General features: G+C 41.1%; 1 protein-coding gene across 6 annotated transcripts in view; it reads left to right on the top strand.

Annotated features, from left to right (window-relative positions):
• LOC126248456 (methionine aminopeptidase 1D, mitochondrial) overlaps positions 1 to 17,326 on the top strand; it is a 168,896-nt gene that overhangs the window by 134,487 nt on the left and 17,083 nt on the right. For all 6 annotated transcript variants that reach the window (XM_049949455.1, XM_049949453.1, XM_049949458.1 and 3 more), the window contains one exon: positions 13,217 to 13,327. In XM_049949455.1, coding sequence (XP_049805412.1) covers positions 13,217 to 13,327 — 111 coding nt within the window. The remainder of the gene's footprint in view (positions 1 to 13,216; positions 13,328 to 17,326) is intronic.

The following is a 17,326-nucleotide window of genomic DNA, read 5'->3' as shown; positions in this document are numbered from 1 at the left end:
TGATGCTATTCCTTATGCTCAACTGGATTCCTTGTCGATGACATTTTCATCCCTTTTTTCTCCTGGGTTAGGCCATGCAAATGACTTTGAAGCTCATATCACGCTCAAACCCACTGCTCGGCCTAAGTTTTTTCGGTCTCGGCCCATTCCTGTGGCCCTTCGTAATTGGGTGAAACAGGAGTTGGATCATCTCACTACTTCAAAGGTCTTGCTTCCTGTCACTTACAGTGAGTGGTCCTCTCCTGTCGTTGTCGTTGCTAAGCCAAATGGTAATATTCGTCTGTGTGGCGATTTCAAAGCCACTGTAAATGCTCAATGCCTCATCGACACTTACCCTATGCCCCGTCCTGAAGAACCGTTCACTAAACTTGCTGGAGGCCAGTATTTTTCTAAAATTGACCTGTCAGAAGCTTATCATCAACTTCCTCTCGATGCTGCTTCCCGGCAGTTTCTGGTCCTTAACACGCCTTTCGGCCTCTATCAATACCAACACTTGCCATTCGGGGTTGCTAGCATCCCTGCTCTCTTTCAGTGTTTCTTGGAACAATTATTGCTCCCTGTCCCTGGGTGTATCAATTACATGGACGACATTGTTGTCACTGGCTCCACCACTGAAGAACATCTTCAGAATCTCTGCACACTTTTTCATGTCTTACAGACTGCCGGTCTTAAGTGTAATCTTCAGAAGTCACAATTTTTTCAGGCATCTATCACGTACATGGGGTTTCAACTCTCTCGGGAGGGTATTCGTCCGCTTCAGCAAACTATCGCTGCAATCGATGCCCTTCCTCGCCCTACATCTGTTAAGGAACTGCAGGCCTTCTTGGGGAAAATAAAATACTATTACAAGTTTTTACCGTCTGCGGCTTCAGTGGCTCAGCCTTTGCATCGCCTGTTGCATAAAAACGTGCCTTTTCACTGGTCCGCGTCATGCGATGCGGCTTTCCAGAAATTGAAGACTATGCTGAAACAGGCCCCGTGCCTGGCTACTTATCGACCTGGCCAACATCTTGTTCTTGCCCCAGACGTCTCACACTAGGGGGTCGGTGCAGTCCTTGTGCACCGTTTTTCTGATGGTTCTGAACAACCCATTGCTTATGCCTCCAAAACGCTCACGGATGCCCAACAAAAGTATTCTCAAATTGAAAAAGAAGCTTTGGCCATTATTTATGCTTTTCATAAGTTTGGTGTTTTTCTCTATGGATCCAAATTTCATTTTGTTACGGATCACAAACCACTTGTTTCCTTGTTTCATCCATCAACATCTCTTCCCGACAAGGCTGCACACCGCCTCCAGCGTTGGGCTCTTTACTTGTCTCGTTTCAATTATGAGATTCATTTCCGGCCAACGGCTCAACATGCAAATGCTGATGCTCTGTCTTGCCTTCCCATGGGTCCTGATCAGGCATTCGATAGGGACGAACTTTTGTGTTTCCACCTGGATGTTGCTGAGCAGCGGGTTGTGGACGGGTTCCCCATCACTGGGGACAGGCTGGCGGCTGCTATGAGTTCTGACCCTACCCTCTCCTGGGTTTTATGCTGTATTCAGAAGGGTTGGACAGACCGCCTGTCCGCTAAGACTTCTGATCCATTGCGGAACTACTACGCTTTGTGCTACCGCCTCACAGCTAGGGATGGTGTTATCCTCCTCTCCACTGACAATGCTTCGCCGCATGTCGTGTTACCTGCGTCTTTGCGTGCTTCGGTCTTGCGCCTCCTTCACCAAGAGCACTGGGGTGTGTCTCGCACAAAATCTCTGGCGCGCCATCATGTGTACTGGCCTGGCATCGACTCTGAAATAGCACACATGGTCGCTGCCTGCGGCCCTTGTGCGTCACAGGCCGCTGCCCCGAAGTCATCTTTGTCACCGTGGCCTTCGCCTGAGAAGCCTTGGGAGCACATTCATGCTGACTTTGCGGGACCCTTTTTAGGTACTTATTGGCTCCTCGTAATTGACGGTTACTCTAACTTTCCTTTCATTGTCCGTTGCATGTCGCCTACCACCGCGGCAACCACCAGTGCTCTCGCCTGCATTTTTTCTTTGGAAGGCCTCCCCTGTACTCTTGTTACTGATAATGGTCTGCAATTTGCCTCTTCCAAATTTGCAGATTTTTGTGCTCGTCACGGCGTTATGCATGTCACGGTCCCGCCGTTCCATCCACAATCCAACGGTGAGGCTGAACGACTGGTCCGCACGTTTAAGGCTCAGATGCGGAAACTTCGGACTTATTCTGCTCCTGATGATACGCTTCTCCAGTTTCTGGCATCTTACCGTTTCACCCCCATGGGCGACCACAGCCCGGCTGAGCTCTTACATGGCATACAGCCTCGCACGCTCCTTCATCTTCTGCGGCCTCCCACCTCACGGCCGTGGGTGCCTTCCCTTGGCCGGTTCACCGTCGACGACCTCGTCTGGGTATGGGGATATGGCAGGCGGCCAAAATGGAGCCCGGGCCGCATCTTAAGACACCGTGGCAGACGCCTGTATGAAATCCAGACGGACACGGGTGTTGCAGTGCGTCATTAGGACCAGCTTCGGCCTCGTGTGCCAGCAACGCCTGTCCCGAATGCCGCTACACCACTTTTTGCTCTACCTGACGCTCGGGATCTTGGCATCTCTCAATACTCACAACACAGCCCTCTCACCGTCATCGCGATGCCAGCACAAGAACGGACGCCACCAGGAGACATGCCCATGCAGGAACCGGATGACCATCCTCTGTCAGAGCAAATCTACTCGCCTCCTCCTCCAACGGACACCGACACATCGCCCATGTCTCCTGTCATATCAACTGGACTTGCCGCAACGGGCAGATTGGTGCAGGGGGCCCCAGCAGATTCGACCCCTACGTCTCCTGTCATCTCGACCCGTTATCATCAGGGACACTTCTGTCCGTACGGGAAGCCTCCTCCTCGAGACTTTACGGCGAGTCAAACAACACCTATGGACGTTAGCCATCTCCAGGACACCTCCATCAAGACCAGTGCAACAATTTCAAAGGGGGGAAAAGTGTTGTGACTCGCCGATCATTCAAAGCGCCGCCGCGCAATTACGTGCATCCTCTATGTGCGGCGCTGTCTGCCAGCCATGCAGCAGCTGCGCCACCTAAGCGGCCAGCCGAGCAGCGGCCGCTAGACTGGGACTCAGTGCTTATTCGAATGCTAACGTGTACACATGTCTTGCTTGTCAACTTACTCTGTGACTTATATGTGTTGTGTTGTTCTCAAATATATTTGTTAAACTTGACGTTATAACAATTTCCTCATGAGTTCTGTAAGAGATTCCAAGACTTCACTCAATTGAAGACTGAGTTCAGTTCAATTGCCAGAATATTCTCTCTTTTGGCTGCTGATGTACCTCATTACTTTGAACTTAAGTGAGAGATGTACAGTGTAGCACCATGGTCAATGATCTGTTTTACCAACCCAGCAATTTACAAGACTCTTCTAAAATGGTACCCCTGGAGCAATATCCTCAACTGGACAGACAAGCTGTTCAAGTTATTTCAATGTTTATTTCAGCAATGTGTGCAAACACTTTTTTTTTTTACAGATATGAAACTGACAAAGTCCCATCTACATTCAGGTTCAACAGATTTTGATCTACATAATGGCCTGTGTTTGGCTGTATCACAAACCATAGTTCCAGATATGTTACATATTCTAAACTGAAATTTGTTTGAATTTATGGATATCAGAGTTTAATGTTAAATGCCTGGATGTAAAACTTTTTGTTTAATAAAAAGGATGTGTTATTCTGCTCATTGTATTTAGACTACCTAATGTACTTATTTAATTAAGTAATAAATGTATTGCCTTGATAGGATAGATCCATGCTGAAGAGATCCTCATGGATGTGGAACATGTCAACTTTTTGTTAGCTGAAATAACAATACTAATAGTATGAATATACACAGTACATCATTTGTTTCTATTTAAAAATTCGTCAGTGGAGTAGAAGGAGTTGGCCACTAGTAAGTCTTTCAGGCGCCTTTTAAATTGATCTTTATTTGTAACTAATTTTTTTGTGTTCTCTGGCAAATTATTGAAGATGAGTGTTCCTGAGTAGTGGACCCTTGTTTGAACTAAAGTAAGTGCTTTTAAGTCTTTGTGCAGATCATTTTTGTTCCTGGTATTGTATGTATGAACTGAGCTGTTTGTTGGAAAAAGAGATTTATTATTTAGGACAAATTTCATTAAGGAGTAAATATACTGAGAGGCAGTGGTTAGTATACCCAGTTCTTTGAAGAGGTTTCTACATGGCGTCCATGAATTTACTCCACAAATAATACGTATTACACACTTTTGGACTCTGAAAACAAACTTGACTTGAAGAGTTACCCCAAAATATTATACCATATGACATTATGGAATGAAAGTAGGCAAAGTATGCAAGCTTTTTCATTTTTATGTCTCCTATGTCTGCTAACACTCGAATTGCAAATACAGATTTGTTAAGGCGTTTCTGCAGTTCTGTGGTGTGCTCCTCCCAACTGAATTTATTATCAAGTTGTAATCCCAGGAATTTTAGACTGTCACCCTCTTCTATCTGATATTCTTCATACTTTATGCATATGCTGCGTGGAAACCTCTTACAGGTTCTGAATTGCATGTAGTGAGTCTTTTCAAAGTTTAATGTCAATGAGTTGGCTTTAAACCATTTATTAATATCCGTGAAAATATCATTAGCAGATCTTTCTAGAACTACACTCGACATACTATTTATTGCAATACTTGTGTCATTTGCAAACAAAACGAACTCTGCTTCTGGCAGTGTAACTGATGAGAGATCATTAATGTACACAAGAAAAAGCAATGGCCCTAAGATGGATCCTTGTGGGACACCACATGTAATTTCTTCCCATTCTGATGATGACTGATGACTTAATTCACTAGTCCCTTGTACTGACACCCTTTGTTTCCTGTTAGCTAGGTATGACTTGAACCATTTTGCAGCACTGCCTGTGACACCATAGAATTCTAATTTATTTAAAAGGATGTTGTGGTTCACACAATCAAATGCCTTTGAAAAATCACAGAAAATACCTGCTGCTTGTAATTTGTTATTTAATGAATTAAGTACATTTTCACTGTAGGTGTAAATAGCCTTCTCGATATCAGAACCCTTCAGAAATCCAAACTGTTATTTGTGGTCAGATGGTTGAGAAGCTGCCTGTACATTACTTTTTCTAAAATTTTTGAGAATGCTGGCAAAAGTGAAATCGGTCTGTAGTTTGATGGTATCTCTTTATCCCCTTTCTTGAATAGAGGCTTAACATCTGCATATTTTAGCCAGTCAGGAAATGTCGCAGTTATAATTGACTGGTTACACAAGTAACTTAGAATTGTACTAAACTCACAAGAACATGCCTTAATTAACTTTGTTGATATTTCATCGTAACCACTAGAATGCTTTGTTTTCAAAGATTTTATTATGGAAGTTATTTCTTTTGGTGAAGTGAGTGACATATTCATGTAGCTGAAGCTATTTGTAAAGGTTAATTTAAGATATTCAAGGGCATTATTTACTGATCCTGACAATCCCATTCTATCAGTAACGGATATAAGGTACTTGTTAAATAGATTTGCCACACTATGCCCATCGGTTACTAATGTGTCATCTACCCTTAATGCTATTTGCTCCTGTTCCTTTCTGGTTCTACCAGTCTCCTCTTTCACTATATCCCATATTGTTTTTATTTTGTTCCCTGACATTGCTATCTTCTTCTCGTAGTGCATTTGTTAGATGTCTGAATTACTTTTTTTAATATTTTACAGTATTCCTTGTATGTAGCTAAATCATCAGTATTTGAGCTAGTCTTGGTTGACAGATACATTTTCCTTTTTGTCTTTATTCCTTGTGTAATCCATGGTTTTATTATAGACTTCTGTTTAATTTGAGTAACTTTTAGAGGAAAACAGTTTACAAACATGGTACTGACATTGTTCATGAATGTATTATATTTTTCATTCATGTCATGGGCACTATAAACATCTTTCCAATTCATATCTTTGAGCAGTTTTCTGAAACACTAAATTTTTGGTTGACTGACTACTCTCCTGTACTCAGACTTAGCAGTCTTGATAATCTGCTCAGAATTTACATCTAAAATAAGGAGCTGGATGTCATGATCTGATAGTCCATTTATTACAGGTTTTATGATATGATTTTGTTCCTTTGATTTGTCTATAAAAATGTTATCAATGGCTGTCCTTGAGGATTTATTGATCCTAGTTGGAAAGTTTACAATGTGAGTTATATTGAAAGACAACATTACTAACTGCAGTAAATGTTTACTGGAAGATTGCATTAGAAAATCTGTATTAAAGTCACCAGCAATCAAAATATCTTTGTTTCTTCCTGTTAAATAACCCAAAAGAGCTTCTAGATGATTTGTGAATAGATTATAATTTCCTGCAGGTGCTCGATAAATAGTTACTATTATATAGGATCTGTTATGGAACTCTACTTCTGTTACACATGCTTCTAGGTGCTGGTCTAAACAGAATTTATTAATGTCAATGTTCTTGAATTTATGGCAGTTTTTAATAAATGTGTCAACTCCTCCTCCATCCATATCTACTCTGCAGAAGTAGGAAGCTAGCTTAAATCCTGAAAGGTCTAACATATCTATGGCAGTGGTCACTTGATGTTCAGAGAGGCAGATTATGTCAATTTGGTTAGATGAAGTCATTTCATCAATACAAATGAGTAGTTCATCAATTTTATTTCTGAGTCCCGGAATGTTCTGGTGTAATAAAGATAACTGATACTGCATACTAATGGGATTATAACTGCTTTGGCGAAGATGAACTGGCAGTTTCTTATTACTTTCTGTTAAACATTGTTTAAATGGAATCTGTGTGCTAAAATCTGACTCCTGTTCATCTGTTTTCTCAAACTGAGTGTGTCTGCCAATCTCTCTTAAAACTCGTTTTCTTTCCCCCTTCCCTGTCCTAAAAAAGGCATTCCTCTGACACCTGTGACCACTGGTATTTTACCACTTGTGATAGTGCCCCCCCTTATGTTTTCTGCAATCACCCCAGACAGTTTTCCTTTCCCTTTCCTATTGAGGTGAAGGCCATGCCTAGTGTAGTCCCACCTATCGATAGCATCCACAGGAATCAAACCAATATGGGACCCTATATCCATCCTAAGCAGCCACTCCAACTCCAAGTTCACCCTCGTGATGGAAGAGTTCAAATGAGGCCGATCATGGCGTCTCAACACAGACACAAATCCCACACTCGTATGCTTCGTTTCTGATGCTATCTTCACCAGGTCACTCTCTATGGAATATTCAGAGTCTCTGTCAATGCTATTTCCCGGACCACCCACTATAACCACGGCATCCTCCTTCGTGAAATCTTTGCATAAAGAACCTACATCCTCTGTTACCTGACCCAGATCTGCACTAGGCTTGAAAAAGTTTGTGACCTGGTACTCTGGACCTAGATTTTCCTGCAGTAGTTGGCCAACACCTCTACCATGGGAGCTACCTAACGATAGAACTTTCTTTTTATTTACAAATTTCCCTAACTTTTTCAAGTCCTTGAAAGCTTGTTGTGCCTTTTCTACAGCTTCAGCTACATGAGGCTCATCCGATTCTGACTGAGGCAAGAGGTCAAATCTATTTTCAAGATTTATAACAAATCTGTCTGATGCTCTCCTTTGCCTGTTCCCCCTATTACCTGTTGCCACTTCCCACCTCTGTTCACCCTTCTCCCTCTTTAACCTGTCCAGTTCCTCCCTTGCCTTGTCTAAGTCAGCTTGAAGAGCTGCAATTTTCCCTTCCTGTTCCAGTATTTTCATGTCTCTACTGCAGATCCTACAATACCACTGGTGAGCCTCATTTATGTCCCCATTTCCCACGCCACTACATTCGCCCCAATGAAAGAAACTACAGCACCCATCACACCACACCCCGTAACTAACGGTCCTACGGCATGTCACACACTTCTCACTCATGGTAAAAACAGAAATCGTATAAATTGATTTAAGTACTAACTAAAACGTAAACAAAGGACCCTAGAAACTATTCAAGCAGATATAAATAAATTGAAAGATCACTGAATAAAAAAACTGGTGATAAGCTATAAGTTTAATTCACTGCTTACTTACGATTCGCACGCGTGAAATTAGGCCTATGATTCATGCTACAGGCGCAAGAAGAAAAATACGCTTCTTACACCGTTTAATCTTATTGTATACTTCACTAACACTCCTACTAATTTAACGACACTTAGATTATATTTATAACAACTGTAAACATTTAAAAACAGCTTAATAACAACGTTTTTTATAATTATTTAATGCAGCAAATACTCGAAGAGTCCGCGTCGGTGCAGTGTTGCCGACCTGTGTATCAGCTCTTCTGCTTGCACTGCCTTTTATGTGGGCATTACCATCAACCAGCTGTCCACTCTGTCAAATCTTGGCGTAGAGTGGAGTTGACTATGCAGCGGCAGAACATGCTGATGAGCTCAGTGTGCTTAACATCACTGGCTGCTTCATGAGCTTTATCGTGTAGATTCTCCTCCTTATGATAGAATCTCTGAATTACATAGATTGGAGCTGTCCTTACAACACATCCTTTGATCCTGCAAGCATCCTGGCCTGAACCTCTGGTAGCCACCGCCACACCCTCCTCTACACTTATCCCCCAGGCCTCCCTCTTTGCTCAATTTGTATTCACACTTTCCTCTGTGCAGTTCCCCTCTTCCACTGGCATACCTCCTCCTCTCAGTCTAGCCCTCCACATTATAGTGTGTCACTAGCAACTCCCATTTCCTACAACAGGATGAGCACACCTGTGTAATTTTCTTATCACATTGCTGCTGCTCCCTCTCAGCCATTAGCCACCTTCTATCACAACCCATTCACTCCACTAGTCGCAACACCATACCCCTGTCAAGCTGCAGGGCTTGTACTATGTAATTAGCTTGGGGAGAGAGAGAGAGAGAGAGAGAGAGAGAGAGAGATTGAGATTATTCTGTACTAGTTGGATCTGAAGGAGAACATTATCTGAAAGCTTGGCAATGTTTTAAGTCTTGTTTATGTCCTCATCAACTGCTCAATGCATCAGCTGTACGTCTGACAGGGTCCACTTCAATAATTTACTGATAGAAAGAGGATCTTAAGGAATGATATAGTGCAAGAATCATTGTGAGTGCACCTTTAAAATTAATACTTCTGTGATTAACACAAATTTGGCACCGATGTAAGTTCTCAGCGTAAGACAAAATGACAAGAGAAACAATGTCAGCTGTAGTCCACAGTATGTATATTACACCAAAGAAAAAATTAGCTCAACTACAGACAGTTCAAAACAGACTGTCAGCCTATGAAAATTCAGTTTAGTTTGAAAATAGCCTAGTTTAATTTAGTTGTTTGATATTTCCATGGCTCACATTGCAAACCCTTACTATGATGTGGATCAAGTGAGTTTTAAAATCATAATACACTGTATCAGTGAAAAATATGCCAACATGCTGACAATTTATTTGCTTGTCTTAACCTGCTTTTTTATTTGTTTATTTTTTATGTTCAGTGATTTTGTAATTAACAATGTACTCTCTCTCTCTCTCTCTCTCTCTCTCTCTCTCTCTCTCTCTCTCTCTCTCTCTCTCTCTCTCCCTCACGACATATTAACAATATTATAATACTTCCAATAATTCTCTAAAATAGAAGGAGTTGTCAAGTATATATTATTTTAATTTATGTCTGAAATTAGTTTTATTATCTATTATTATTTTATATCAGTTGGTAAGTGCTCAAAGATTTTGTAACTGAATATCTCATCCTTTCTGTGCTACACTAAGGCTTAGTTATAGATAGTGTTTGTCGTTTTTCATTATTGGTTTGTCAAATTTATCCCTAATCCTTCAAAAAGTGAAGTTACTAAAATATTTGACATATATGCTCCCAAAAGAATGCTTAGGCCAAATTGTTAGACCGGTTGGAAGGGAATCTAGAATTAACTCCACAAAATGACAACCTTACTAAATACAAGTCTGCAGAAGAAATTGATCACTTACATTTGGAACACATTCAGTCAAAAAGTGAGTGGAACAGAGAAGCACACACTCTCAGAAAGTTAAAAAAGAAAGTAAACATTAGTGGAGATTGTGATAAAGGCGGGTGAAGGGAGCACTGTGGCGCTTTTAGATAAAACAGATCATACAAGGAAGACTTCTTGAAAACTGTGAAGCTACAAAGCTGAATAGGTACCATGTAAGGACTGTATTATATGCAGTGCTGGGCCTTGTGTACTTGGCCACAATACTTGCTGATATGCTTTGCGGGCCAGGTATGGCCCTATTCTGAACCTTGGAAGTTTGATTGTCCACAGAAGAGTCACTGAGCTGTTTACCATGAAGCCTGCTGCAGTCACCACAACATCTGGTGGCACAAGCCCCACTGATGCATGGCATGTAGGTCATGGTAAACAGCACTGCAGTCATGGGCACCTATTTGCATCTGCACTGTCACATGTGAACGTGACATCGCGCCTGTATTCCTCCACTGATGTATACTTAGGTCACCAATCAGTTCAGCACTAGGCTCCAGACCTACCACGAGCTTCCTTCAAGGTTATGCTTCTCCCGCTGCTACTACCTGCCAAATAGTGCTGTTTCCTGCCTTTGCCAGGATCACAGCTGCTGGACTACTTTCAGCCTCTCCAGCAGGCTCCTCTTCACTGGACACACTTATTGACTACCAGTGAGCCCCTGGCTTTGTGGGACCATATCACTATGCATCCACAGTACCTTTCTGCTCATTGCCACTGCCACACTGCAGACACTTGTTTGTGTCCATGAGGTCACATGTCTACATGACATCACACTTATATTTCTCAACTGATGGGTTCTTAGGTCACTGCCCAACTCTTCGATGGCCAGTTCTGGTCCAGGAAGCAGACTGACTACAACCCACCTTCAAACCTATGCTTGGGGCCACAGTGCCTGCCATTGTAGCTACCCATCAGATGGTGCCACCTCCTGCCTTCACCAGGATCACTGCTGCTGAATGCCATCAGCAGCTCCATCGGGCCCCACGTCACTGGACCTGCTCCTCCACTGGATTTGCAAATCAACTTTTTTATTTCATCTGCACAGCTTACAAAATATTTGTTGAACATATGTGCTGGCATTGGGACTGCCTTATCAAAATTTCTGATTTCAGCTGTAACAGTGTTCATTACTGACCATGCTATTTTGCACTGGTTTTGCTAACTTAGCCAATTGTAGCTCTTTCTTATACAGTTTCTTATTGGCTATTTTCAGGTCCTTAATTTCATTAAAATTATTTACTTTGCCAAGGTGCTTTAACAGTAGTAGCTTATTTTTTAAATTCTCCAACTCTTTGGTGTACCACAGTTTACCCTTTCTCGTTTTATGATATTTCTTTGGATCAATATGAGCTTTTAACATACCTATAAGTAGTTGTGGAATGTTTCATAAACTGTTTGGGAATTTGAATCACAAGGACATTTCAGTTGTACTTGTGTGGACTTCCATCCTCTAAAGCTGTACTGAGTTAGTTCATCATCATCATCATCATCATCATCATCATCATCTCAGCCTTTTCCCATGTCATGTGGGGTCGGCGTTGCTTTGCTGTATCCTTCTCTTCCATAAATTCCTACCCAGTGCTTCTTCTCTGAGCCATCCTTTCTCCCATAGGTCCTCTGCTACCTTGTCTTTCCATCTCAGTTTCAGTCTTCCTCGTCTCCTTGATCCTTCGATTTCTAGGTCTTCAACTCTTCTCCCCATTTAGTACTCTCCTCTTCTCTGCAAATGTCCATACCATCTTAACCTACTTTCTTGCATCTTCTTCCCCATGAGTTAATTCATGGTGAATAAACCAGTCAAGACTTCTTATAAGTGCACCAGCATTTTCTTTGAGACTGAAATAAGAGCAGTGGTGAAATGATTCTTGTTTAACATTACTATGTGGTTTAATTAAGCTTCATAAAGACAACTTCCTAGCTCAGCCAGTGTATGCTATTGTTCAAGCCTCATTGCACAATACAGCAAGAAAAACTAATGCCAACAAACAGATGAACTAGCAATGGGCTCCCCATCATCTCCATTACTAGCAGAAATTTTCAAGCATAGTTTTCAAACTGGCTTTCTGAAATGGAAATCTCTAGTTAAATATGTGACGTTTTGGTAAGTGTACATAGATAATTTGCTGTGCAGTAAGTCTCCCCTGCCCCACAGTTGTGGGTGACATTCCTGAAATCTACCCCTTTTTCTAGACCTCTCCTGTCATTTTCCTTAACCCTTCTTCCTTCCCCTTCAACCCTTCTGCTTGAAGAAGGAGCCACTGGCTCCGAAAGCTTGCCACTTACAACCGTATTTTATGTATGTGTTCTGATACTGCTTCATGAGAAGATTTTTTGTCTATCGATTAAAGTTTGTATATTTAGTATTAGAAATCGATTTTTTTGCTGTTTGTCTGTGTACCATTATGCATAATGACATCTTTGTCAGTGATGCTGGAAAATAGGTGAATAACTTGAAATGTAGGCTGAAAAAATAAATATTAGTGAAACTGTTGTTAAAAGTGTATGTTTTCCACCTTTTTAACTCAGACACTGAATCTCTCAGTAAATTTTCATAATAGATATCTTAAGCCAAGGTACATGTCCCGTAAGGTCAAAATGCTTTTCTTTCCTTGTGGAAATCTGGTATACAATTTGTTTTGGATTTTCCTTCATGGAGCCTTTGAAATTATGTGAAACATTCTTGATTAAGTGACAAAAGTGGAGCACATCATAATGACAAAATGACTGGAATGAGTTTAATTATTTAAAAAATTGTCAAAATATTAAGTTGTATACAATATTTTCCATCTGTTTTTGCTACAGTGCAGAACTGGTTTTACATAAATATGCACTTATCAGACGTTCAAGTGAAACTCAACATTTCAGATGTTAACTGAACAATAATGCTAATATAATAAATCAGAGAGAAGCAGCACCTAGTGATTAAAATAGAAGAAACTTACTTGAAAACCTGGTAGTTGATTACCATGTGTTTCCTTCTCCATATCTCTTGTGCTTTATGAGCTTAGCAATAAAGAATTTGTAACTAGTTGAACTGTTAAATTTAGTGTGTCAGCTGGTTCAGCAATACATTAAATTTTACAACCATCAAAGATTTCACTGAGCTGTTTACTGAGTGCAACTTCCATTTTTTTTATTTTCAGGTGCAGCTATTGAGGAAGAAGCTCACAAGCAAAGACTGAATGTGGTTCCAAACGTTTTGGGTCATGGGATAGGAAGCTATTTTCATGGACCACCTGATATCTACCATATTTGTAAGTAAATGCATCACATTCACTCTACATCGGGGCTTGACAACTGGCCGGTTTTGAGTGCGAGTACTCGCGTCTGCTCAGGCACGTGCTCACGAGCAGGTGCAAGGTCGCGGAGTAGGGAGGGAGGGGAATTGCGTGCGCACATTTGAATAGGAGCGCAGCGTACCTATTGAATTCACGCCGACTGTGTAACGTTTAAAGTACTACGATCAGCTCTAACAGACACTTCGCTGGTTAAGAATCGTGTCAAGTCGCCATTGTGTAACGCCAACCACGCTTTCACAGTTCAACCTCCATTGGGAGGAATTGTATCTGTTTACAGAAAAAGATGGTGTTGCAAAATGTTTAGTATGTCACAAAACGCTGAATTCTTTTAGGAAATTTAATTTGCACCGACATTATGTGACGTACCAAGCGAAAGACTACGGAAGTGGAAAATGTAATGGACCAGATCATGCACAGCAAGTTATTAAACTTAAAAGGAAGCTATCCGAAGAAGATCTGTACGACAAAGTAAAATCAACTGAGGCAGCTCTCAGAGTGAGTTACAAAATTGCTTTGCTTTTAGCAAAATCCCTGGGCCTCTTCACTGATGGCGATTTAATAAGAGAATGTTTGGTAGTTGCAGCGGAACATTTGTGTCCATCTCAAGTTGAACAGTTTCGGATTGTGCCATTATCTAACATGACCATTATGCGTCACATACAGGACATGGCAGACGACGTCCAGAGCCAGCTTGCAAATATCTGTAAAGATTTTATGGCGTATTCTCTTGCTCTGGACAAAAGTGTTGATATCACTGGAACAGAGCAGCTTGCCATATTTATTAGAGGTGTTAGTAGAGATCTTCAGGTGAGGGAGGAGCTCCTCGATGTAGTAGCCATGAAGAACACTACAACCGGAGGTGATATTTTAAGTAGTGTTGTAGAAAGTGTTGAAAATATAGGATTGTCGTGGAATTCTTTAGTTTCAGTGTCTACAGAGGGTGCACCAGCGATGATAGGGAAAAAATCAGGTTTCGTTGCGCTGTTGAAGGATAAAATGCAACAACTGACCGTGCCGAATGAAATAAGGGGCGTTCACTGTGTGATCCACCAGGAAAACTTATGTGCAAAGAGTATCACTAAAAAATGTGATGAGTGTTGTTGTTCGTACAACCTATTACATAAGGAAGCATGGGCTACAACACAGGCAATTTAAAAGCTTTCTTGAGGATGTAGAGAGCCAGTATGGTAGCCTGCCTTATTATTACAGCGAGGTCCACTGGCTAAGTTGTGGCGAATTATTAAATCGATTTTTTGCCTATTAGATGAGATAAATATGTTCATGGAAATAAATAACATGTATGTTCCTGAATTGAAAGAGCCTTCGTGGAAATGTGATCTCGCGTTCTTAGCAGATTTAACTAGCCATCTGAATGCTTTGAACATTTCACTACAAGGTAAAGATCTGCTAATTACTCATTTCATATATCGAATACGAGCTTTTAAAATGAAATTGACACTTTGGGTGAGTCAGCTCGAAACAGGAAATCTAGCTCATTTTCCTAAATTATCATCCATGCAAGATGTTCACATAGTTTAGTTGTCCTTAAGGAAGAATTTGATCAACGCTTTCAAGATCTGACAGCACTAGACAGTGATTTTGATCTGTTCTTCTCTCCATATTCAGCGAATATTGAAGAAATTCGTCCTGAGCTGCAACTAGAAATTATTGACCTGCAGTGTGACAGAGAATACAGAGACAAATTTCAGAACAAGAAAAACGTTTTGGAATTCTACAGACACTTCCCTCAGGATAGATTTCCTCGTTTACACAAACTGGCGGCTACAATAATATCAATGTTTGGTTCCACGTATGTTTGTGAAAAACTGTTCTCTGCAATGAAATGTAACAAGACGCGCCTGAGAAACGCATTGTCTGATCAAAATTTAAACTGCACGCTGCACCTACAATGCACGAGAACAATTACTCTAAACATAGACGCAATTGTAAAGGGCAAAAAGTACAAAATAACCGAGAATCCCACACTTCAGTGACACCTTTTATTGTGTAACAGTTCACAAATTAATACGAATGTAGAGGCATACACTAAGCTAATAAAATTATGTGGCACGTGTAGATTCTCCTTTATTTGTTTCATTTGTTGCAGTAATAATTCGTGAGTGATATGCCTGCAGGTGGCCGCGGATTTACATTGACTGGCGGCAGCTATTGTGTGCCCCATGTGACTCTCCCCACTCTCCACTCTGGTCCGGTAGTGGGGGTAGCGTGCTCGCGCTGCTCGGTGCTCACGCTGCTCGGTGCTCGCGCCTTGCTGCTCACAGCTTGCTCCGCGAGCACGTATGTTGTGAAGCCCTGCTCTATATGTACAAGCTCATGGACATGTATGTTCATTTAGGAATGATGTTAACTGTCCAGTTTTGTTATGATGACTTGCATGGGACATAATGGAACATATTCTTGTAAATTTAATTATTTTTTTCTGTTTTCAGATGAAGTTGGCAGTAGCTCAACAATAATATGTAGCTCTTAGATATATGAATATGTTTCCAAACTTCCACAGTTTCATGTTATATTGTGTATATTTGCAAAAAAAGGGCAGTCAGAAAACACTGCAGTGTCAGTTTTCATCAGATTTATGGTAAATAATGTGGACTCATTTGAAAGGAACGTCAACCTTAAGTTAGTGAACATGAAACACAAAAATAATTAAGGCATGAAAACACTTTGTTAGTCATTGTACAGAAAGGTGTACATTGTTGCACAGGTCCCATTTTCAGTAGACTTTCACCAAAACTGAAATATGTAAGTGATTAATTCTAGATTCTCAAACCTGTGTTGGAGGTGTCATCCTTTTATTCTGTACATAAGTTCTGCATAATAGTTTAGGGCCTTTCATGGTGGTGTATTAATTATTTTACATTGTACAGGGTGTCCCAGCTATCTTGTCCACCCAAAATATCTCTGGAACAATAACAGCTATTGGAAAACGACTTTCACCGGTATCAATGTAGGGCTGGGGCCCATGAATGTACATATTTGGAAATATTCTAAAACGAAAGCATATGTGTTTTTTAACACAAAATTATGTTTTTTTAAATGGACCTCCTATATTTTTTCTTCAGCAATCCATGGCATGACAAAGCACATACACAATGGCGTTGATTGCATCACAATATTCCCATTACATCCCGAGTATTGAGACGCGAAGTTGACGCTTGAAACACCCGACATGCGCTGCTAGCGCACGTCCTAAGGCTCAGGCATGAACCCCATGCTGCCCGTAACTGCGATGTGATTGACATGTGTAATCACACCTCCATACTTATCAAGAGGTCTGAAACGAATAATACAGTCTGCTGCCATCAACTCTCATAAGCACATAATGGCTTCCCTCTTGCACGTTTTACGTATCTACGTACACAATATGAACCAGTACTGATCGATGTACACCCGTCAGGTTGTCTTATTTATCCTGCACACCCATAATAAGGTTTATCTAATGCATTATATGACCCATTGTGCCTGTCGCGCAGGGCCTGGCTCTACCTAGTCAAGTGTACAACATAGTTCCCACTACTGCCACAGTTACCACTTCGCCTTGTTTATGTTTTGCAACCCATGCAAACTCCTGTACTCCACCACCATCCGAGCATCCCATTTGTTGTTGCTTTGGCGTGCAGTACACTGCTTGCCAGTGTAGTCTTGCATCAGAGTAATCTAGTGACGGCATGGAGATAGTACACATTGTGAATAAACGTTGTGTTGTGGAACTTATACTGTACAGTGTAATGTACACACATGAAGATATGGTAGAAATGCTGCTAATCTATGGAGAATGTACGTTGACGGGAAATACGTTATGAGATTGCTTGTTTGTTGATAGTAATGTTAGCGAACATTATGATTATTAAGTTAATATGTCTGTTTTCTACCCTACTCTACATACCTGTACTGTACCCTGTTGTAGGTGGACGAAATGTTGTTTAGGCAGAA

The sequence above is a fragment of the Schistocerca nitens genome, chromosome 3 (genome assembly GCF_023898315.1).
Source record: "Schistocerca nitens isolate TAMUIC-IGC-003100 chromosome 3, iqSchNite1.1, whole genome shotgun sequence".
Taxonomy (NCBI): domain Eukaryota; kingdom Metazoa; phylum Arthropoda; class Insecta; order Orthoptera; family Acrididae; genus Schistocerca; species Schistocerca nitens.
The sequence above is the reverse complement of the archived record's forward strand: the minus strand, read 5'-3'. Positions and strand labels throughout refer to the sequence as shown.